Here is a 21,090-nt window from a genome sequence, read left to right as displayed (position 1 = left end):
CTTAGTTAGAAAGAAATTCGTATGCTTATGAATCATATTTTCTGACGGTTTTTAGCAGAGAGAAACACAATAAAAATGATCCGTTGGTGCGAGGTTATTTACAACTAAATCCGAATTCGGTTACGGTGTGGACTTTCGGGTGCCGTTGTTTGGGGACCATTGAAAACTGTAACACTACTAAACTAATTCTTTCTCCCCTTCTCTAGCGGCTAACCAAATCTATCTATCGTTCTTTATCGCTTTCAATCGAATAAAGTAAAGCCAAAATAGAACAATTCATAAATATTCTCTTCCTATCGGTCTACCTAGCTAAGTTCTCACTCACAAGAAAGAAAACACGTTACCCTATTCTGGCGGAAGGAAAGGAACTGATCGAACCTGTCACACCGCGGTACAGTGTTGCTGCGTTACCTAAATGTTTCTTTTCAGCAGATAAAACAGTAACGTAAAGCAAACGATGAAGAATATCATCAAACAGATCGACACTATCATTATCAGTGCGATGACCGAGCTACGTGGGCTTTCAAAGTCGGAACTTTCCTCGAGTCTGATTGCACTCGACACTTGTGTTTACGGCGTTAAAGAGTACAAGATACACGAAACAGAGACGTGCCAAAAAACAGAATTTAAGAAAACACAAAACACACACACACAAAGGCAAAATTAATGCAGAGTGTAACAATAACAACACGCATTAGTGTGCAACAACGAGAAAAGGAAGAGAAAAAATGGAAAAAATTTGGAAAAAAGAAAAAAAAGAGAATAAAACCAGATTAAAAAGATCGAATCAGGTAACTGAACAGTTAAAAACGGGGAAAAACTCCAAACAATAGCCCTTTTTGGTAGCTGAAATCTAAACAAACTGGTGCACAGGATAAGTGAAATGTGTTTCGAAATCGTTGAATGTTGGCGACGATTTTGTTCTTTTTAGGACGTATATTAGATTCCTTTACAACAATTGCTGTACTTTTTTCCACAAATTGTGACATTGTTCGATTGCTTACATTTGTCCCAATACACCTTCGCAAGATCAGATGTGAGTCACACACCTTTTGCCGGGGATTCATCAAACTAACGGCTACACTAGTTGCTTCTAGTTTCAAAGCTATACGGACACACACACCAGCACAGATACACCCCTATAAACTTGTAACCCCTACAAGAAAAGCAAAAACAGCTAAACAATACAGAATGTACAACGAAGTGAACACTTTTTCTCTATTCTCAACGCGTTCTGCGTAGGTGTAACCATGTAACAGCTCACAAAATGGCAGATTGGCAGTCTTAGGACCTTGGTTTTTTGTATCACCCCACGACGTTGCATAGCATGTATGAATGTGTGTATGTGTGTATGCATGTGTGTGTGTGTCTATATGGACAATTGTACGGTTTGTAAAAAACCGGACCCACCGGAAATGGCGGTGTGCACGCGATCCGGCTGTGGAAGCGTAAATGTTTCCATCCGTGACAATGGATGCCACCCATCCACCCGTCCTCCTTCTTCACCTCCTTCCCCGCCCGACCAACCGGTACCAACACGGTTGACGATACCTACACACACACCTAAACAGTTTCCTCCATACCTGGTTTTAATCGGGCGGCCGGGCTTTCGGCGGTGCCAACCTTATTCGACCGGTTGCTTGCATTCCGATCGGTTTCCTCCTCCTCGATCTCCATTCTCGTTTCGCCCTTACTGGCAGGTGTGCTGGATGACCCTTCCGTAGCAGCAGGGGGCACATTGTTTGAACTTGGCTCGTCGTCCACTTTGTTTGGGTCATCGTCTGCCTGCTCTTCCTCCTCCTCCTCGTCGTCCTCTTCGATAAGTTTGCGGGCCAGCTTCACTGCCTCGAACTCGTTATAGTGTGCTTTGCGGCGTCGTTCGAATTCTAGCTTACGCTTTTTCTGCTCCTCCGTGAGTTCTTCCTCTTCCTCCTCGTCGTCATCGTCTAGCTCCTCCTCGGATACGGCATCACTGCGAGCGTCTGCTGCAACGCGTAATCTAAAACATTGCGATATGGGACCGATATCAATGTGGGTGCGGTTCTCCAAATGTCAATCATACATCATACCTTTCTGCGAGTACTTCGGCGTCCAGTTGATCGACGTCGGCTGCTTCCACGTAGTTGAAGGGAGTTTTCGGTTCGTCCACCTTCATGTGGCCGTAATCTTTATCCGGCGGATGGTACGTCTGTAGTACGTTCAGCTCATCAAATTTGGCACTTTTCCTATGTCTAAAACCGAAGGTTCAATCAGCATATTGACGTTCTCCTTAACTCACCAGCACACCCTACTTACACCGATGATGCCGCCGAATGTTTGTCGAAGCTGCTCGAGGATTTAAGGATACCCTTGCAGGGCTTTTTCGCATCCGGTGAGTCCGAACTGAAGGACATTTTGCGTACTCTTGTTTCTCCGCTAATTTTGACGGCTACTTTACGGCAAGGTCAAATGTTAGGAAATGTGTTACGCACACAGACCAGTGGACACGATTGTACGTACTGCAGTAATAAAGTGATCTGGAAAAGCAAAAAAAAAGCGCGATCAGTGAGGGTGGCATAAAGCGGATACGTCGAATAATCTCATAAACCATTTCCTGTACGTTGGGGTCAATCGGTCCGACGGCGCAAAGCAAAAGCAACGCGTGATTAGCAGCATATAACGTTTGTTTGCGGAACGTTTAGCGAACACACATTCCTTTATCATCACATCATAACAATCGAAAGCACCCGCGTACCGTGGCCGGAACCACCCTGGATGGCTATGCGAAGGGAATGGCAAACGCGAGCCCAATGCTTACCAAGCTTTGTAACGTGCTCTAATCCAATGTGCCCTTCACTCTCCGCCCTGTCCCAAGAAACAATAGAATAATCCGATTTGGTTGTCCCGTGCGGAAGATTACGTCTTAATTTTGAGTTTTCGGCAACCGCACGCACTATGCCTGTGAGCTCGGTTGGCGGATGTTTGGCGGATGAAGGTAGGGCGGTTGAAAACGAACGAAACTTTACCCGATTCTCCGTGCCTTTGCCGGAGAGTGATCCGAACAGCAAATATACAACCGACGAACCGTAGCGAAAAGATACAGTAGAAAATGCTTTTGTTTTTGTCGCGAAAAATTCAACTTTTCTGCACTGATAATTTTACCGAATACCAAGATGTGTACAAAGCGAGAGCCGCAGGTTTGACCGTTATGCTGAGTTTGACAGCACATCATTTGACAGCCGGGACGTTTGACAGTGGGATAGCCCACGGTCATAGCGAGCCGTTGCATTTTACTCCGTTTCTCAACGCAATCAGCTCGAATGAGCCACTGATTTTTTTTTTAAATTAAAACCTATTCTTGTCTAAATTCTAGAATACAAACACACAAGATAAGTAGGTCAATCTACCGAAGTATTAATACCATTCCGGCTTCTCGTTTAGTTATCACTGCAATCGAGAAACGATGTATAACCGGCTGCGAAAACAATGCAAAAGTTTAAATTATGTTAAGCAGCGCCACACTGGACCCGAAGTGAAGGCCCGGCCTACGAAGAAATTCGATCGTGAACCATCAAACACGCACATGCATTGGACGGAACAGCTCTTTGGAATACACTGCTTTTGAACTACTGATTTATTTACACAGCTGGGTTCCGCATCTGCTCAACATGGAACAATTTGAGCTCAAAATTCTAAACCAGTCTTAACAATACCGTCAATGGTTTCGTTTCGAAACAATGGTTCCAGTTTTTAATCGTTTTATCAGTATCAAGTGCATCACTTACGCGATAGTTTTCACAAGTTTCGTGCTAATTTTGCTAAAAAATTTGCATCTTTTCGATTGGTCTCATCCGGCTAATCCAATTACAATCGGAACGCTGACCATTTCGAATGGGACGAAGTATGTGCTGCCGTGCGACGTTTCTGACCCGGATGCAATCGATGCCATCCGACGTGCCGTTAGTGATGAGTGTAAACTTAAGATAGCAAATGCCGCTTGCAAGAATGCCAAGGGTAAGCTTACGCCGCGATTGATCGGGTATCACTGTCCACGGGGAGGTTTCGAACCGTATCGACTGTTGGGATGTTATCCAGCCAGAATCTTGACCTACAACTCCACGATCACAAACATGCCGGATAATACTCCAAAACGCTGCGTAGATTTCTGCACCCAGCGTAACTTCCGCTACGCGATGGTTCAAAAAGGGTAAAGAATGTTGAAACCATAGCCATCTATTGCACAATTTTCTCTATTATTTCTCAATCTATTCAACCGCATTATAGACATTTTTGCTACTGTGAAGACGATGCACCGATCCCGAAGGAAAAATTCAACGACGTCATGTGTAGCTTTCCCTGTCCTGGAAATCCCGCACTGAACTGCGGAGGAGCGTGGGAGGCTTTAGTGTACGAAACGGGTCTTGCAAGTAAGTGTGTCAATAATGGCTAAACGTTCAGCTAGTTCCCATGCGTTCTAATCCCATTGCAGAGCACCCGATTCAACCGGTTAAGTTGTATCCGAACCCGAAGGATAAACCGGTTCGAATAGCGTTTCTTCTGATATTTCACAAAAGAAATCTCCGACAAGTACACCGTTTGATTCGTGCTATCTACGACAAGAGCCACTATTATTACATTCATGTCGATCCAGTAAGTAATCGGTAGCGTTGTGCCAATTTTTCTTCTGTGCCCCGCCTAAATGTTTTACCTTTTGCAGAAGCAACACTATCTTTATCGCGAGCTGCTGAAACTGGAGAAAGATTTCCCCAATATCTACGTAACTCGTCAACGGCACTCCATCACCTGGGGATGCTTTACACAGCTGCAGGCCCTGCTGGCATCGATGAAAGACATGCTCACCATGTGGAATCCCGATTACATATTGAACATGAGCGAAAGTGATTTCCCGATCAAAACGATAGCGAAGCTGACCAAATTTCTTACTGCAAATCGGGGACGAAATTTCCTGCAAATGCAATCCTTGTATTCGGTAGACAAGTTCATTACTGATTCGGGATATAGTAAGAACTTTCTGGAGTGTGATAATCGAATGTGGGTTATCGGCGATCGGAAACTACCGAGCGGTATAGTGACGAACGGTGGAAGTGATTGGTTTTGTCTGTCGCGAGAATTTATTCAGTACGCACTAGACGACCGGCACGATCTAGTGGCCGATGTTATGCGCATTATGGAACATACGATTTTTGGTACGGAAAACTTTTTCCAACAAGTGCTGCAAAATTCGCCTTTCTGTCAAACGCAATACAGTAGTGGTTTGCGCTTAATTAGCTGGGCTTACGGTGTTGGTTGTTCGACGGGGCGGACGATCGAATGGATCGGTTGCAGTCCTCTCATCATACGCCGAGATAGCTGGCCAGATGTACAGAGATCCATCACCGACGTGATCTACGCAGTTCGAAAGTTCAATCCCATCTTCGATCAAACAGTTATTCTTATAGCGGAAGAGTATGCGTTTGGCAGGTATCCATCAAATGTGCCAAACTTGAACGCTTACTGGGAAAATGTGTACCATCACGAAGATGAGAGCCACGGCCCGAGGACGAATGCCATTCTAAATGTTGCCTATGCTTTGCTGTACATAAATGCGCAGACCAACGATTACGAGCACTACGAGGTAATGAAGATATTGGAAATAACTCACTACTTTAATCGGAACACATTTGAAGGATTTCTGATTCGCCATTTAGCACTGGTGAACGATCATCGATTGGAGCTAGAGATTTTTGTTAAACCCATACACAAGTTTATTCCCAGCAGGAAATTAGAGAGCAAGCTGGTTAATGTAATGTTAGCGATTTCTAACGTCATTGAGGTGGTCGAACAAAGCCCACTCGACTTCGATCAGGTGCTATCGGCCGACAAGCAGCCTACGCTTATTTTTAACCTACCACGAGCAAAAACCCAATTCCAAACCATTATTAATCACACCGTTACCGTGGACTGGATCGATCCTTATCAACAATCGGCGGTGGTTGAAAATTACACGATCAATGATGATCCAGATAAATTCGATCGTCATTCCCTTCAAAGCACGACCCTAAACATTCCTCTCGTGGAAGGTGTTTGGCGTGCACGGGTTACTCTAAATGGGACCTACATAGGAAAAATCGATTTTATGGTTGCTTCACACGAACTCATCGCGTTTCCCCGTTCAAGTACAACTACTTCCGTTTGCATTCAGCCACGTGGTCCAGTTGAGTGGTTTAAACAAACCTCCTGCAATATGAAAAACAGCGATCACGTGCTACAGAAACATGCTCATCTTGTCGAGAGCGTTCAAAGTTCGTTCCACGTTGAGAGTACGTGCATTATTGATGGAGAAATAGTTCCGGAACAAATAAATTTCAAATCGTTTGCTAACTGTTCTGCCAGCATGTGGAGCACGCTGGCACCGGACCCGAAAAGCGATGTTTACAATCGCATTAAAAAACGTGCCTAGAATATCTTGATAGATATTAAAATCTGTAATCTGCGTATGAGGTGTATTTTATTCTGAAAAATAACAGAGAATTCGGAAATTGAACATTTAGAAGCATGTATGAGGAATTTTGCTGTTGAAGAGAATAACAAACATAATTTGAGTCCCAATTGTATTCACTAGATATTTTCTTTCAAATAAAACGAGAACGATTGATCCGCACTTGAAGAATTTGCATGAAAATTAGGAAAGAAAAAAAAAGTGAACCAACAATTTCAGCACTGAAACGTCAACCTGTTCACCTGTTCCAGCTCCCTGTCAAAATGCTGTCCGTAGACCAACCTTCGCTCCGTACACCATTTCACATTTCGTCAACAAACCGTGTTGTCAAAACAAGCACTCTTCTTCTGCTTGTTCTGCGTCTTGGTGCATTTGCTTTTACCCTGTTTCTTGTGCTTTTCTGGCGGTTCTCCAATCTGGAGCAAGTCACGACGACGGTTCTTAATTAGATGTAATTTGATTCTTTACACCGATCCACGTAACCGTAGGTATCGTGCAAGTTCGGTGCACGCGTCACCACTCGCTATCTGACACATTTGTTAACACATTTTCTTTCGCCCATAATTTTTTTTCGTTCACTGCAGCAGTGTTACCGCAGCGGAAGAAAGAAGATAACCTTCTCCAAATCGGGCAAAGATCATGTGCACCATCGGAAGGTGAATGTGTTGGTTAGCATATTGCCGCGTTACAGTTCGGTAGCATTCTTCCCGTTAGGAGATTCGGGTTCCAATGCACGCGCGGCTCAAATATCCACGCGTAGGTGTCGTTTTGCTACAGAGATAGAACTCGCTCACCGTCCGTAGCGCTGCTGGTGCTCGGTACGGCTTGGCTGTGCAACATGCAAAAGTTCCCGCTGCGCCTACTATGGCGCTACAAGGTGTTCGTGCTGATTGGGTTTATGATCGTGGCCGCACAGATATTTCTAGCGTACAAGCTCCTGTGCATGCCACTGACGGGTAACGAAACCACGGAGGAACGGGATCTAAGCCGGCGGCTGTACGAGAAGTATGTGCAAAAACCCTCCACCGGCACGGATGGACTAAACCTGTCCATGGGTGAGAACGATAAACGAACGGCCGATGGTACGGGACGGCATGGACGAGACGTGAAGGAGGGCAATCCGAACCAGCACGTGCTAAGGTTGGACGAGCTCGACTTTGTGCCACCGTGCGAGCTGACACGGAAGGAAACCGTATCTGCCATCCACCGAGCCAAGAGCCAGTCGTGCAAAGCGAAAATTGTGGAAGTGGCATGTGAAATTCAGGCCGGAAAATTCTACCCCCAACGGCTACCGAACTACTGTCCGCGAGGTGATCATTCGCCAAACCGAGCGCTTGGATGCTTCCGGGATGAGAAGAACTTCCGCATCCTGTCGGGATATTATTCCACCTTCAAGACGAACAATTCGCCGGAAAAGTGCATACGGTTGTGTCTACAGTCGGGCTACCCGTTTGCGGGTGTACAGTATGGGTAAGCGACCGTCGTTCGGATGTACCTCTGGGAAAGATGATTCTTATCAAATGGTTACTCTTCCAGCTACGAATGTTTCTGTGGCGACGAGCTACCAAAAGCATCGGCCAAACTACCGGACTCTAGCTGCAATATCAAATGTCCCGGTGATCCAAAGCAAGCCTGCGGTGGATATTTCGCAATCAACGTTTACGAAACAGGCATACGCAGTACGTATCTCTTCAAGGGAAGTAGATCTTTTTAATAAGTTTCTGGTTCTTTTAGAATTTGCTGCTCAAAGCACCGAAACTGTTCCGAAGCACGCGGACGAAACGGTGCGAATCGCTTTTCTGCTCACACTGAACGGACGAGCCGTTCGGCAAGTACACCGGTTGCTGAAGGCACTGTACAGTCCACGGCACTATTACTACATACATATCGATGCGGTAAGGATAGACCGTTGTTCATAGGATAGGCAATGGACTTGCTGACACACATGGTTTCTTTTTACACAGCGCCAAGAGTATCTGTACCGCGAACTGTTGAAGCTAGAACCAAAGTTCCCCAATATTCGACTGGCGCGCAAACGGTTCTCCTCGATTTGGGGCGGTGCATCGTTGCTTCAGATGCTGCTGTCTTCCATGGAACACCTGCTGTACGAAACGGACTGGCACTGGGACTTTGTGCTCAATCTCAGCGAAAGTGATTTCCCGCTCAAAACGGTCGACCAGCTGGTTACGTTTCTAACGGCCAACCGGGGACAAAACTTCGTACGCAACCATGGCCGGGAGGTTCAACGGTTCATACAGAAGCAGGGCCTGGACATGACGTTCGTTGAGTGTGACAATCGGATGTGGCGCATCGGTGATCGGACACTCCCGGCCGGCATTACCATCGATGGTGGTAGCGATTGGGTGTGTTTATCGCGCGACTTTGCGCGCTATGTTACGGGTGACGGTAACGCACACCGGGACGAACTGATACGTGGCCTTTTGCGTGTGTTCCAGTACACAATCCTACCAGCGGAATCGTTTTTCCACACGGCACTGCGTAACTCGCGCTTCTGTCACACCTACACGAACAACAACCTGCACATGACGAACTGGAAGCGTCAGCTCGGTTGCAAGTGCCAGTACCGCCACATCGTGGACTGGTGCGGCTGTAGTCCGAACGATTTCCGCACCGAGGACTGGGAACGGTTGCAGGCCAGCCAGCACAAGAAGCTCTACTTTGCCCGTAAGTTTGAAGCAATGGTTAATCAAGCGATCGTGCTGCAGCTTGAGGAGTGGATCTTCGGACCGTATCCGGCTGACTATCCGAATCTACACTCGTACTGGCACAATGTGTACCATCACGAGGACTCCGGATCGACGGGTGTTGGAGCACTGTTAAACGTAGCGCACAGTTTGCTCCGGGTGAATGGACGCACCAATCCAGTTCAGTTGTACGAACCGCGCCGGATACGGGAAATTACGCACTACCTCGAGCGGGACACGTACCGTGGCTTTCTGGTACGTCACGAAGCAATAGCGCTTGATGGGACGGAAAACGCGATCGAGCTCGAAACATGGATATCTCCTGTCGTAACGGCAAAGGTGACCCGAAACACACCGCTCGCGCGCCGTCTGATCCATCTCGAGGTCAGTACGGACTATGACGAAAAGGAACAATTGTCGCGCAACTTTCCGCGCATCATCGGTACCAACGCGGAACCGGCACTAATTTTCCGGCTCGCCGCCCCGCTCGAATCGGAACGGATAAAGGGAGCGAACGCGACTAACTATTCGCTCACCGTCGAGTGGATCGATCCGCTGGGGACGATCGTTGCTTCTAGTCATTTTACGATCGAAGACAGCCCGAATGGACCACCGCATAGTTTTAATCATTTTTTGAAGGGAAGCAAACTTAAGCTACCGCTAGCGGACGGTATTTGGGGTGCACGGTTACTGCAAGGAAAGGTTTTACTCGGTGCAACACGATTTCTTGTTGTTGCAGCGACTTTTCGTGAGGCTAACGAACAAGCGGCCGATGGTGATGATCATGAGCAGCACACTCATCGACAGATTATGCCATTACGCCGTAGTTCGAGTGGTGCCAATACGGCCACTAGCAAGATCCGAGCAAAGGATCGTAAACAAAGCCCGGTGGGACATTCTGGTGATCGTCATGATCGGAACGATCACTGGCAGGATGGCGATGAGCATCCATTACAGCTAGACAAGCTGGTGGGACAGTTCTTTGCCATCCGAGAAACCTGCGCAGTGATCGCTTTCGGTGAAGAAAGAAAGCGATCGGAGCAACAATTTGACGATTGTAAATCAACCAGCTGGAGCAGCTTAGCAACGGATCCAAAGAGTGATATCTACGTCGAATCAGAGACGTCAAACTAGTGGCAGCCGAAAAAAGAGCTAGATTAAGCCGCATACAGTGCCATTGTTTTGTTTTGTGTTGATTGTTATATCCCATATCCTACTTTCTTAATGTTATAATCTCAATCCTTCCATACCAAAAGGAACGCGAGTGTTCTGCCCTGTCCAGTATGCTTTTTAAAACCAGTCAATTGCTTTTACGTGCACCACGTGCAAAAGGAGAAAAGATTAAATTCTTGATACGATAAAAATGAAACAAAATATGATGCAGAATACGTGTTCATAAACAGTCCAAACTGCCAACTGAACGATGTGAATCCGCGGAACGAAGGTAGCTTGTTGGTGATGTTCAATTAAAGGAAATTGGTATCTCTAGTTAGTAATGTTAGCCCATTTTCAAATGTCGCTGTCGGAACAGCCTGTTTAGGACGTATCAAACTACCAAATTATCCCGTGCAGATACTACGCGTGAATAAAGGAACGATTAAAAACGAATCCAAGATAAAAAAAAAGTCTTGTTCTACCTGTTCTTATCGCCGGGAAAGCGTGTATTTCGCACACCTTATATCAACAAATCATCATCGGGATCCTCTTCGTCGAGATCATCTTCGGCATCGGGATGGTAGAGGATTTTACCGCCTTCCGGTAGAGTTTTGAAGCTGATGAAAATGCGAAAACATATTGAGTTCAAAACTAATTCTTAATCTTCCCGGTACAGAATCACTTACAATTCAAATGGTAACGTTAGAGCGTTCTTTGCCACCACCTCTTCGTCCTTTAAGTCAATTTTGAATGTGCCTAGCGTGGCAGGATTCGGTGGAGGATCCACTCCCATCGCTCGTGTGCTCTGTTTAGTTGAGAAGGATCGTTTTACCTCAACGATGGTGAACGAACCTTTCAGTGTATCGAACTCGTAGTACTTGTTGGTAACTCCTCCGGTGGGTTTCTTTATCAACAGGGACAAATGTGTTCTATCCTCGAACGTGACAACCGTATCGGCCATATGCTCGACGTAAGGCAAAAGAAACATTTCCTGCAGCTTTTGCTCCACGATCCACACGAAAACGTGTTCGATGTTGGAATTTTTCTTACACTGTGCAATGTATTTGAATATTTGGCTAGGTTCACATCGTCGCTCTGTGTTGGATAGGATGATTAACTGGAATTTGGACGATCCGTTCAGATGCTGTACAAGTTCAACCGGACAAGCATTATCGCCATACTGTTCCTTCAGCCAGCTACCTATCACTGTGCTAGCGTTGGGTTCAAATCCAATTTTATCTAAAAAGCGAATCATATGTTAAATTGAAACGGAAACGGTCTTTCAATATCTACCGGTTATGGCGATGATTTTTTGTTGAGGTAAAGCTTTCGAGCTAAGCAACTCCGCTCGATTATGCTGTGTGGTATTGCTACGTCGAGAAAACGTTACTGACATGTTGGTAATGGTTTAGGCACTCGTTTGTTACAAAATTATCACTTATTTCCTGAGTTTGCAGGAGGCAAACACGATTCTTTTCCTGTTTTCTTACAGCTCGTGGTAGTTTGACAGCTGTTTGTGTATAAACAATGAGATTTGTGCTTCTGATGAAACGCGTGTCGATTTTATCAGCGAACGTGACCTGATAAAATTATGAATGATGAGTAGATAAAATGTTAAGATGATTCTTCATTACCAGAACCGTCTAGTTTGATACTTAATTGGCTCGATAACGAAAAATTAACAGCCATGCTTCAATTTTACCGATTCGAGCTTTTGAACCCTGTCATGTAGACGCTCGGTGAATGAGCATCAAGCAAACATCTGATTTTTGTTATTGTCAATCGCATTGCACCACAACGCAATTGTTTGTCGAAGAGTACGATTGAGCGTGATAGTAGCTCCGGTGGTTGCAGCGTCGTGTCGTTTAAATTCGTTTGTGGCTCATAAATTCAGTATAACACCATGTCGCTCCCACGCAATATCGGTGCACTGTTGAAGGTTTCCCGTGCGCACAGCGTGCCGTGCGCCCTGTATCATCAGAACGTCTTGGAGCACTACGAAAATCCGCGGAACGTCGGTTCGCTTGATAAGAAGGACAAGAACGTCGGTACGGGTCTGGTTGGTGCCCCGGCCTGCGGTGATGTCATGAAACTGCAGATTAAGGTGGACGAGAATGGCAAAATCATTGACGCCAAGTTCAAGACGTTCGGATGCGGTTCGGCCATCGCTTCGAGCTCTTTGGCCACGGAGTGGGTAAAGGGCAAGACACTGGATCAGGCGGGCCAGCTGAAAAATACGGACATCGCCAAGGAGCTGTCGTTGCCGCCGGTCAAGCTGCACTGCTCGATGCTGGCAGAAGATGCAATAAAGGCAGCGCTTGAGGACTACAACAAGAAACAGAAGAAAGGCGAGTAAGTCCCTAGCCGGGTCCATCACGCATTCGATCCGAGTGCACGATGGAAGGTGGTGTTGTATGATAAGAAATGCTATGTATTAGTTTGTATGTTTGGACTTTCTGTATGCTTAGTCAAGAAAACTCATATAAAGATGTTGAATAAGTAAAGCAGAGGTGTACTTTTTCTCATTTTACCATATCAAATGCACATGATGAACAATGTAAACAAATTAGCAGTCGGGCACCGGTAATTTCGTAGTGTTTACGTAACGATAGTTAGCATGATACGCGGTTTTTCACAAAGTACTAGCGCTGATGGAGCGTTAAATACAGAACGATGAATAATGCTAAAATGTAGTCAACTATTTCGTAATGTTGGAAAAGAATGGGAAGTGCTAAATTCACGCACATACATATCACGTAAAAGATGAAAATGGTTCGATCTAATATTAAAATACCATTCATGAAAATAGTACATACATATTTCCTGAATGCAAAGTTGTTTATTGCACAAACATTTTATTTTTCAAATAAAAAAATGCTCTAGGGTCTTGTACACGTAGCGCAAACTACAAGGCAAATTCAGCACGCAAAACTAAGTCTTCTTAGCTACCTACCCAATAAAATATTAAATACCACAATATAGATCATTGTATAACATAATAATTGACTTCCCAACTCCATTTCAAATGAAAAATAGATAAAATTATATCAATTTAAAAATTTCATGTTTTCATTTCGCGCCATGTGTAAAATGCATGCAAAGCCCCTTCAATTCAAAGTATTCAATCCGCTGGTCTACACAAACGCTGCGCTCTGAACTGTCAAAACGGAAAAGGCGGTTTGTGCAAAACAAATCGGGCAAACACACCTCAAGCGCATAATTTAGCTTTAAATTTACATAAAATGCTTGTAGTAAAATTGCATTAATCTCATCGGATAAGCCTAAAATTCCTTGTACTCGCTGTAACTAAACTCTAGTGTTAGGAAGAAGAACCAAGCGTTAACCATCTCTGTGTCATAGTTTTGTAGAAGGGGAAGGCTCTTTGTGTTCATCCCTTCATTTGCCCCACGGTAATATCGATTGAATCCGCACAGGGAAGGGCAAACACCTTGTCGGGGCGAAGGCTAACCAGGTGAGGAAGGCTAGTTGTTTGCTGGATTTAGTAGCAGTGCATAAGCAGTGTTGACCACCGAACGAAACGATGTCGCATCGCGAAATACTGCAGTCGATCCGGGAGGACGATTTCGTCGAATATTTCCTATTTCCCACCCGTCCATCCGATCCTGCCGATGTGGAGCTGGAGAATAGTGAAAACTCGCTGGAGCCACTCCTTCTGGAGGTAAATCGGTTGGCGGAGGCATTTTGCCAGCGGTACATCTGGCATCGTGATTCGTTTCGGGTGGTTCCAAGGCTACTGAACGATTCGCGGATGCTCATCGAAGCAGCCACGGGGGAGAACGGTTCATCGAGCGGTAAGGCTGTTCGAATAGTGAGAAAAACGGTTCGGTAAAGTTGAACTTTGTACATTTCTATTTTTAGCAACACTACCATCTCATCTGTACGGGATTTCCCATGTCGGTGACAACATTCAAGATGAGTGGTTCATTGTCGCACTGTTGTTCCATCTGACTGAACGTATCCCCGGGCTGGTGGCGCGTGTTGTAGATGCGGATGGAGAGTTCCTACTGATTGAAGCGGCTGAACAGTTACCCCGTTGGGCAAATCCGGAAAGCTGCGAGGGTAAAGTTTTTATATGCGATGGAACATTGCGACTGGTGGGGTCAAATGAACGAGCAAACGAAGCGCAAGAACATTTAGAGGTGCATGATGCGCTCGAAGTGGTTAGAGGAACGGAGGGGATGAAATATTGCGTCAGCGAAGAGGTGGACCAATGCATACGCGAAAGGATTCAGGGTTTCCCGGATGAAGTTCCGGAGCATCAGCACCGAGCGACGGTTAATGTGCCCGTTGGCGTAGCGGCGGTTTTACGTGAAAATCCCCAGCTCGTGGCACCGGCAGTGTTGGCATTTTGCGGTCGAGATCCAATTGATCTGAAAGCATGCCGTGCCATGCGATATTTTCCACCGGAGAATTGTGTGAACGTTAGTGTTACGTTCACGAAATGTTTGTATGCAATGCTTGCCCAGAGCCGCTACCTGCCGGACCGGAGAACCGGCTGGAGCATCCCACTGTCCACCGATCCGGAGTATAAAGCGTACATGCTGGGCGTGAAGCTGGCCTGCGGGTTCGAGATCTTAGCGTCACAGGCAAAATCCTCCCGCACCGACTGGGAAACGGACAAAGGGTGGAAGAGTTACTACGAATCGCTCAAAGCAAAAGGATACTTCCGTGACAATATCGAGGGATCACAAGAGCACACAAAACTGCTCACCATCGCGCGTGAGTACTACGTGGACAACCGGGATTCGATGCGTTCCACACCGAAGATTGGCGAAGAAATTGTTTCCATTCTGAAACGCAACGAATGGGATGTGGAGGAACTGCGCAAAGAGGGTCTAGAGTTGCCACCAGCGGACAGTGACGATTGGATGAACATTTCACCTGAAGAACTAGATCAATTGCTTACCAAGCGGTATGGGGCCAAGAAGCTTTTCTCGTTGAACGGTAACACAAATGCGGCAGAAACGTTTACCTCAATGGTTAGCGACTTCCTGGACCAGAAGAGTGAATTTGATGGCGTGGTTGTGGAGGAAGCAGACGAGAAAGCGGCCAAGGCAGTATTGGCTAAACTCGATCTGGGACCACTTAAATCACCCTCGAAACCGAAACGCACCAAAAGTAAAAACGCACACGATCGACAGACGAAAACGACACAGCAGCACAACAAACACACGTCATCGTCGGACACGATGGCACAGGAATCGCCGTTCCATCAGTCGGCAACGGTCGAGTTCGATGCCGGTGCCTTTGGAATGCACGTACGAAATATGCTCGATTTGCTCATACCCGAGGACCGGTGGGATTCGTCCGACGAGTCGGAAATGAGCGACTACAGCCAGGATGAGTTCGATCGGAACATTGAGGAAATGTCACCGACGCGAACGCATCGTGCCGTACAGAACGGACTGAAGACGTACATGGATCAGATGGATCGCGAACTTGCCGGCACTACTATTGGGAAGAGCTTTGAAACTGCTATCGATGATGAAGATGGGCCTGAGGGTAAACCTTCCGCTTCGGCTGACTCGACCGCTGCGGATGATTTCGATGACATTGAGTCATTCAAACCGGTCAACATCGATATGAACACGTTGAAGAATATGATGGAAAGCTACCAGTCGCAGATCGGTGGTCCCGGTCCGGCGGCCAACCTACTCGGTTCGATGGGAGTACAGATCTCGAAAGCATCCAAGCCAGAGAAAGGAAGCACACAGCAGACTGATGTCTAATGCCATTCAACTTTCGCTCAAGCCATGTTTAATGGGTGTGTCATCGTAAAGGTACTTCTCCTCAAATATGACCAGGTGTTGTGCGTCCTAATAATGCTTACATCACTGTATCTCCTTTGTGCCAGTTTGGTGAATGTTTTCTTCTTCGCCATTCCTCCGCTTTTAGCCTTTAAGAATCGATGCACCACACCACCCTCGAAACACACACCCTTGTGTCTACCCGTTGCGTCCAATATGCTAAAGTGCATTTTAATCATTATCAATAGTAGTATCAGTAAGGGAAATTAGTGTGTTTTTTTTTTCAATCAATCCGGATAGAATCCGTGATCCGTGTTTTTATCTCGCTAAGCGTACGCATATCCTTCCTACTTTTAAGTGAATTCGAGTTTGTAATTCGCATCCAAAACGATATCTCCCCTTGCTTTCCAATAGATAAATCTGCATCTGGAACAGTATAAGCGACCGAATCAGTTAGGTAGATATGGAACAGAGTTTAGCCGAGATTAGTGTTGAGCGTCAGGAGAAGAAAGTAAAGTTGAAGTTGGAGGGAATTTAAAGGATGAACATGTTGGTGCTGAATCGTAAATGAACGTACAAAACCGTTAATTGAACAGAAGAGATAGCAGCTTTATCTAATAGGAAGCGATTATTTTGTATATCATCCATTTTATGTACCAGAATAGGGTAATACGGTGTAAACTGTAGCTACCGGTATAGGTTGTTATCCCCGACAGAAATTAAATCACCTTCTAAGCTGTAACGTACACTACTTACCGTACTGCTGAACGAACAAAAACAAAGTATAATTGTATTACTTCCCTCGACGGCATTCTGCTTTGTTCTTACTTAAGTCGCTTTCCTCAAGATGGCTTCAAAGTGTCAAAAATCGTTTCCAAACAAACTACGAAATATGACCCAAAAATCAGCGATACATACATACATCCAGGCATTTCGGACCGAACAGATTCACGTCGTGGTGAAGTAATACATTCATAAGCATAATGTTGACTTACACCATCAAACATTCTCCATTAGAAGTGGAACACGAATTTTGTACGTCTACACATGCAGTGGAAAGTAATAAAACATTATGCCATGCGCTCCCCGTACATAATATTAAAAACATTCATTTCTTTATTACATTAAGTTATTACTTGGATTATTTACACAGAGTACTTTTACGGGATGTGGAAATTCAAGGAGTTGGGGAACTTAACGTTGGCTTTCTCTCCATTAATTATTGCCAATTATTCAAAACCTCGGACACCTAACTGCTGCTGTATTTATGCGTCTAATCAGGTTACGATTATTGCTCTAGCTTGCAAGTAAAATTTCCCTATCACTAATTAAAGTTATGTTGTAGTTCCTTTCCGTCTCTTGCTGATTGCTTTACATTCCGCTCAAAAACTCTATTCGGAAGTGAAATGTAACTAAACAACCCTTTCCGGACACGCATGAATAGACCGCCATCTTTTTTTTGCTACATTTTAGCGAAATCATTTATTTTAAAAGGTTAGTAACTTGGTTTACGAAGCGGACGGATGGGGGAGAGTGGAAGGATACACGGTTGCAAATGTTAACGTTTCTTATATTGCCTGTTTCTTTTTTTGTAAGTGACTGAAGTAATGTATCTTTTAGTACAATCAGCCATACGTTAGTTCTTGTGCTTATTGTAACTTTCTTGCATTAAAAATCCTTTCACGATTATAAACTGAAGAGCTCTCGGTCTCTCATCGTCATTTACCCTCTGGACTATTAAAAAAAACCCGCACCTTGGCGCATTAGTATCGGGTAATGTCACGATCGGAGTATTTGCCGCTCATTTTGCTAACCGAAAACCTGTCCGAGTATCGGTCGCGCTCATCGAACCGATCCGTTTTGTAGTCGATCTCCTGTGGCGTGTAGCCGATGCTCTTCTGCCAATGTTTCGTCCAGTAAAGGTCCTCATTCTTCAGCTGGGACGGTGTTTTCGCATCCCGACACACGATCACACAGTAGATCATGCTGCCGATCAGTGTACCGAAACCGAAGATCAGGAACACCACACCCAAGATCCTGCGGGAAGACGATGGACCGGTTAGATTACGGAGCGGAAGCGATAAAACAGACTCACACGCAGCAAGACACTCACCACACAAACAATGGCTCCATAAACTGCATTACTATGACGAATCCAAGCGTGATGAGTATCAGCCCCAGGTTTAGCAGCAGCATCAGACAGCAGACACCCTTCACGTTCGGGCAGAATGGGTTCGGTGCGGACATGGCCTCCACCTTGGCACCGTGTCGCCGTGAGCTGCGGCCAGTTTTCGCCGTACTGGCAACACTGTACACGCTGCGCGGTCCGCGCGATTGATGCGTTCGGTGGGCACTGTAACGACTGCAGAACGGAAACCGGTAAGACCCGCTTCATACCAATAAATATCCACATGTATTTGTTTTAATATAGCCTCTCTAGAAGTGGTACTTCATGAGGAGTGGAATTTTCATATACCAACGCATTCCAACCGGCGTAGTGGAATATTAGTCCACGTGCTGTACGGTCTTGTCGGGCTAATTCTGGACTAATGGATAGTGTGCTGAGTGTGTTCTGAATAGTGATAGTTGTACCCAATTTACCTTATTTCCGACGGTGCCTTGTAGGCCGCGGATGTGACGTAGATGTCGCTGCCAGTTTCGCCGCCATGATCGTAACTGAGCGCCGACGGTGCCCTTGGTGGAGCTCGCGTCGGTGGACTAGAAAGAGGTCGGGGACCTCCATTGTTGTTGTTCTGGTACTTGTGTTCCGAGCGGGACTTCCGAGCCGGTGCTGTCGGAGGTGTTGCCCGCTCGTTCGCAACCGTGTACTCGGACAGGGTCCGTTCCGAAGGGGCCCGTTGGCTGTCCTCGCCGTCGGTGGAGTATCCTCGGTTTGCCTGGGCGTACGGTAGATCCACCGTATCACGGCCATGCGTTGCCACATAGTGGTTACCCTTTACCCTGCGAAGCAGAAAAGACGAGCGTTACGATAGCAGATATTCAAGAAACTGCCCACAAAACTTACTTCTTCACGGTACGTTCGTGAATGTTCTTCAACATCTTGACCAGTGCTCTAGAAGTACGCCGTGGGGAGAATGGGACCGATGTTTGGTAAGCTAGATAGATTGAAGGGCTTAAAACTAAACTCCACTACTGAATTCACACGCCAACGTTGGGGATCTTCAGGCACTTGGGTGTTGCAATACACACGTGCGTCAGTAAGAGCACTGGCACACTGGACGACGGACCCCGCTCAAATTTGACCCAATAATGCGCACCAAACGCCGTTTAGATCACTATTTTTTGTTTCTAACGCCACTCACTCACTTCTCCGGGGTTTGCTGTGCCTGATGAGCTCTTTTTCGTTGGTTTCGTTATGTGGAAGTTTCGGTGGCCGATTTGCTTGGTAAATTAAATCTTCTCTTCTTTTTTCACTTTGTCTCACCACCAGCAAACAACAGAATCATCCAGTAAATGGTGATTAAAAACGTGAATATAACTTAAACAAAACACCACGCGCGCACACACGTACGATCGTGTTGAAACACACTTGGTCGGTCCGTAGTTTTTTTGTTGTTGCAGAAACAGCACGATCCCAGGAAATTATGCGCTACACGATCTTCCTATTCATGCCGGGCAGCATCATTATGGTCAGCGTGATCTGCAGCTTCATTACCATCATCGTAACGCTCCATCATCATCATCATCATCCGCAGCAACCCTGTCGTCATTATCGGGGGATTTTTTTTTTTTTGGGGAATAGAAGTTCGCAACTCGCAGGGGGTCACACTCTCGCTGTCGTCATCGGAATTTGGAGTCAGTTCTGTTTCGGTTTGTCGGGTCCGGTTCGCGTTAGAGGATGTGCTGCTCCGTTCCACCCATTCCACACAACAACAACAACAAACACGACCGCACCGGGCGCTGGCGGGAATTTCCGATTTAAATTCGTGCTGAAAGTGAAAAGCAGACGCAAAGGTTACAAAATTGTTGCCCCACAGCAAAAAAAAAAAATTGGGAAAAAGAATGGATGGAAACGTTCGCGGGACGGGTGAATTGATGAGCAAATTGGCTCCCACCCGGCGGGTTCGTGGAACGGTAACGGTGATGGAACACGCAGCATTCGGAATACGATTGTTCGGAGTTGAAGATGAGCCAAACGTTTCTATAATGAGCGGATTGTGATTTACCCCAAAAGTAGCAAATGGCCGAAAATTGCCGTGCACCAGTCCAGGTCCAGGTAAGTGTGGTAGCAAAATATGGGTAGTAAACCCGTTCGTGCCATGATCGCGGTGGTTAGAGAAATATCATCGAACAATTTGCATCATCCGTATAATTAGCATTACGGTACGATTTGGGTTGCGTTTTTTCTCCAATAATGTAGTTTGGCACGCTCCCGCAGTGCCTGGGAAAGCCGCCTTGCTTTTAGTTTTCTTTGGAATGATCGTGTGAGAAAAAAAAAACACATTCAATCGACTTAACATTAAGATTGTGATTAAAAACGAACTGTTTTACCTTAAAATTAAAAGGGAAATGAAAAACAATTCCTGTTTGTAGCGTCTTGTATAAACAGCCATTATCAAAACCTATTCTTTAATAGTAAAAACTCAGAACGAATAAAAAAATCCCCACTACTTCGACAGCCACAGAGCAAGGAGGATGATTAATTTTAGAACTTCCATCCAGTAAATTAAAAAGCAAACGAGGTAAATTACTGCGAGGCTTCTTCGGCCTTTCTCCTGGCTAGAGAAAAGATTCATCGTTAGTGATTCATCACGGCACAACGGCGTAACACAAGTGACAAATGAACTTATCATAAATGATGGCTTGCTCTTCCGTAATTAAACAACGTCTTCATCACATTGAAAGCCGAACCATTTGCATGATTGATGTCTGGAAGCGATAAATGAAGGTGAAAAGCTGGAGTTATAGCATCGAGCATGGAGCGTGGAGGCTGGTAGAAAACGTCTTAACAATATGATTGTTT

The 21,090-nt window shown here is 45.7% G+C and overlaps 7 protein-coding genes across 7 annotated transcripts; 4 read left to right on the top strand and 3 right to left on the bottom strand.

The window, feature by feature from the left end:
- Positions 1-411: 411 nt before the first annotated feature.
- Positions 412-2,393, bottom strand: LOC128712088 (protein phosphatase inhibitor 2). The gene is made up of 4 exons (XM_053806983.1): positions 2,296-2,393; positions 2,070-2,231; positions 1,584-1,999; positions 412-563 (listed from the first exon to the last, which is right to left on the bottom strand). Exons 1-4 carry the CDS (start codon positions 2,391-2,393, stop codon positions 412-414), a joined length of 828 nt encoding a protein of 275 aa, XP_053662958.1.
- A 1,716-nt stretch (positions 2,394-4,109) lies between these two features.
- LOC128713185 (xylosyltransferase oxt-like) lies at positions 4,110-6,198 on the top strand. Its single transcript, XM_053808045.1, has 5 exons — positions 4,110-4,186; positions 4,264-4,406; positions 4,469-4,629; positions 4,697-6,076; positions 6,157-6,198. The coding sequence occupies exons 1-5, from the start codon at positions 4,110-4,112 to the stop codon at positions 6,196-6,198; spliced, it is 1,803 nt and encodes a 600-aa protein (XP_053664020.1).
- A 1,118-nt stretch (positions 6,199-7,316) lies between these two features.
- LOC128715624 (xylosyltransferase oxt-like) lies at positions 7,317-10,317 on the top strand. The gene is made up of 4 exons (XM_053810534.1): positions 7,317-7,948; positions 8,015-8,157; positions 8,213-8,373; positions 8,443-10,317. Exons 1-4 carry the CDS (start codon positions 7,317-7,319, stop codon positions 10,315-10,317), a joined length of 2,811 nt encoding a protein of 936 aa, XP_053666509.1.
- A 541-nt stretch (positions 10,318-10,858) lies between these two features.
- Positions 10,859-11,734, bottom strand: LOC128715625 (elongator complex protein 5). Its single transcript, XM_053810535.1, has 3 exons — positions 11,632-11,734; positions 11,025-11,577; positions 10,859-10,955 (listed from the first exon to the last, which is right to left on the bottom strand). Exons 1-3 carry the CDS (start codon positions 11,732-11,734, stop codon positions 10,859-10,861), a joined length of 753 nt encoding a protein of 250 aa, XP_053666510.1.
- Positions 11,735-12,241: 507 nt separating this feature from the next.
- Positions 12,242-12,694, top strand: LOC128715626 (iron-sulfur cluster assembly scaffold protein IscU). The gene has a single exon (XM_053810536.1). The coding sequence runs from the start codon at positions 12,242-12,244 to the stop codon at positions 12,692-12,694; it is 453 nt and encodes a 150-aa protein (XP_053666511.1).
- Positions 12,695-13,876: 1,182 nt separating this feature from the next.
- LOC128714102 (protein ecdysoneless) lies at positions 13,877-16,088 on the top strand. Its single transcript, XM_053808977.1, has 2 exons — positions 13,877-14,150; positions 14,218-16,088. The coding sequence occupies exons 1-2, from the start codon at positions 13,880-13,882 to the stop codon at positions 16,086-16,088; spliced, it is 2,142 nt and encodes a 713-aa protein (XP_053664952.1). The 5' UTR covers positions 13,877-13,879.
- Positions 16,089-17,869: 1,781 nt separating this feature from the next.
- LOC128713408 (uncharacterized) lies at positions 17,870-19,166 on the bottom strand. The gene is made up of 4 exons (XM_053808266.1): positions 19,132-19,166; positions 18,708-19,067; positions 18,220-18,468; positions 17,870-18,143 (listed from the first exon to the last, which is right to left on the bottom strand). The coding sequence occupies exons 1-4, from the start codon at positions 19,164-19,166 to the stop codon at positions 17,870-17,872; spliced, it is 918 nt and encodes a 305-aa protein (XP_053664241.1).
- Between the last annotated feature and the right edge of the window lie 1,924 nt (positions 19,167-21,090).

The sequence above is a fragment of the Anopheles marshallii genome, chromosome 3 (genome assembly GCF_943734725.1).
Source record: "Anopheles marshallii chromosome 3, idAnoMarsDA_429_01, whole genome shotgun sequence".
Lineage (NCBI taxonomy): Eukaryota > Metazoa > Arthropoda > Insecta > Diptera > Culicidae > Anopheles > Anopheles marshallii.
Note: the sequence above shows the minus strand (reverse complement) of the source record. Positions and strands in the feature narration are given on the sequence as shown.

What these genes read in the sequence shown, in the direction of transcription:
- LOC128715624 (XM_053810534.1), top strand. Translation starts at nt 7,317, where the DNA reads ATGCAAAAGTTCCCGCTGCGCCTACTATGGCGCTACAAGGTGTTCGTG. An exon ending in TTTGCGGGTGTACAGTATGG is followed by an intron (nt 7,949 to 8,014) that starts GTAAGCGACCGT and finishes TTACTCTTCCAG; the next exon opens with CTACGAATGTTTCTGTGGCG. An exon ending in ACTACATACATATCGATGCG is followed by an intron (nt 8,374 to 8,442) that starts GTAAGGATAGAC and finishes CTTTTTACACAG; the next exon opens with CGCCAAGAGTATCTGTACCG.
- LOC128715625 (XM_053810535.1), bottom strand. Translation starts at nt 11,734, where the DNA reads ATGTCAGTAACGTTTTCTCGACGTAGCAATACCACACAGCATAATCGA. An exon ending in AAAAATCATCGCCATAACCG is followed by an intron (nt 11,578 to 11,631) that starts GTAGATATTGAA and finishes TTCGCTTTTTAG; the next exon opens with ATAAAATTGGATTTGAACCC. An exon ending in CTAACGTTACCATTTGAATT is followed by an intron (nt 10,956 to 11,024) that starts GTAAGTGATTCT and finishes CATTTTCATCAG; the next exon opens with CTTCAAAACTCTACCGGAAG.
- LOC128713408 (XM_053808266.1), bottom strand. Translation starts at nt 19,166, where the DNA reads ATGTTGAAGAACATTCACGAACGTACCGTGAAGAA. An exon ending in CACGAACGTACCGTGAAGAA is followed by an intron (nt 19,068 to 19,131) that starts GTAAGTTTTGTG and finishes TCTGCTTCGCAG; the next exon opens with GGTAAAGGGTAACCACTATG. An exon ending in ATGGAGCCATTGTTTGTGTG is followed by an intron (nt 18,144 to 18,219) that starts GTGAGTGTCTTG and finishes GTCTTCCCGCAG; the next exon opens with GATCTTGGGTGTGGTGTTCC.
- LOC128713185 (XM_053808045.1), top strand. Translation starts at nt 4,110, where the DNA reads ATGCCGGATAATACTCCAAAACGCTGCGTAGATTTCTGCACCCAGCGT. An exon ending in ATTACATTCATGTCGATCCA is followed by an intron (nt 4,630 to 4,696) that starts GTAAGTAATCGG and finishes TACCTTTTGCAG; the next exon opens with AAGCAACACTATCTTTATCG. An exon ending in AAGGTGTTTGGCGTGCACGG is followed by an intron (nt 6,077 to 6,156) that starts GTTACTCTAAAT and finishes TCCCCGTTCAAG; the next exon opens with TACAACTACTTCCGTTTGCA.
- LOC128714102 (XM_053808977.1), top strand. Translation starts at nt 13,880, where the DNA reads ATGTCGCATCGCGAAATACTGCAGTCGATCCGGGAGGACGATTTCGTC. An exon ending in GGAGAACGGTTCATCGAGCG is followed by an intron (nt 14,151 to 14,217) that starts GTAAGGCTGTTC and finishes TTCTATTTTTAG; the next exon opens with CAACACTACCATCTCATCTG.
- LOC128715626 (XM_053810536.1), top strand. Translation starts at nt 12,242, where the DNA reads ATGTCGCTCCCACGCAATATCGGTGCACTGTTGAAGGTTTCCCGTGCG.
- LOC128712088 (XM_053806983.1), bottom strand. Translation starts at nt 2,393, where the DNA reads ATGTCCTTCAGTTCGGACTCACCGGATGCGAAAAAGCCCTGCAAGGGT. An exon ending in GCCGAAGTACTCGCAGAAAG is followed by an intron (nt 2,000 to 2,069) that starts GTATGATGTATG and finishes GCAATGTTTTAG; the next exon opens with ATTACGCGTTGCAGCAGACG. An exon ending in GGCCGCCCGATTAAAACCAG is followed by an intron (nt 564 to 1,583) that starts GTATGGAGGAAA and finishes CGTAAACACAAG; the next exon opens with TGTCGAGTGCAATCAGACTC.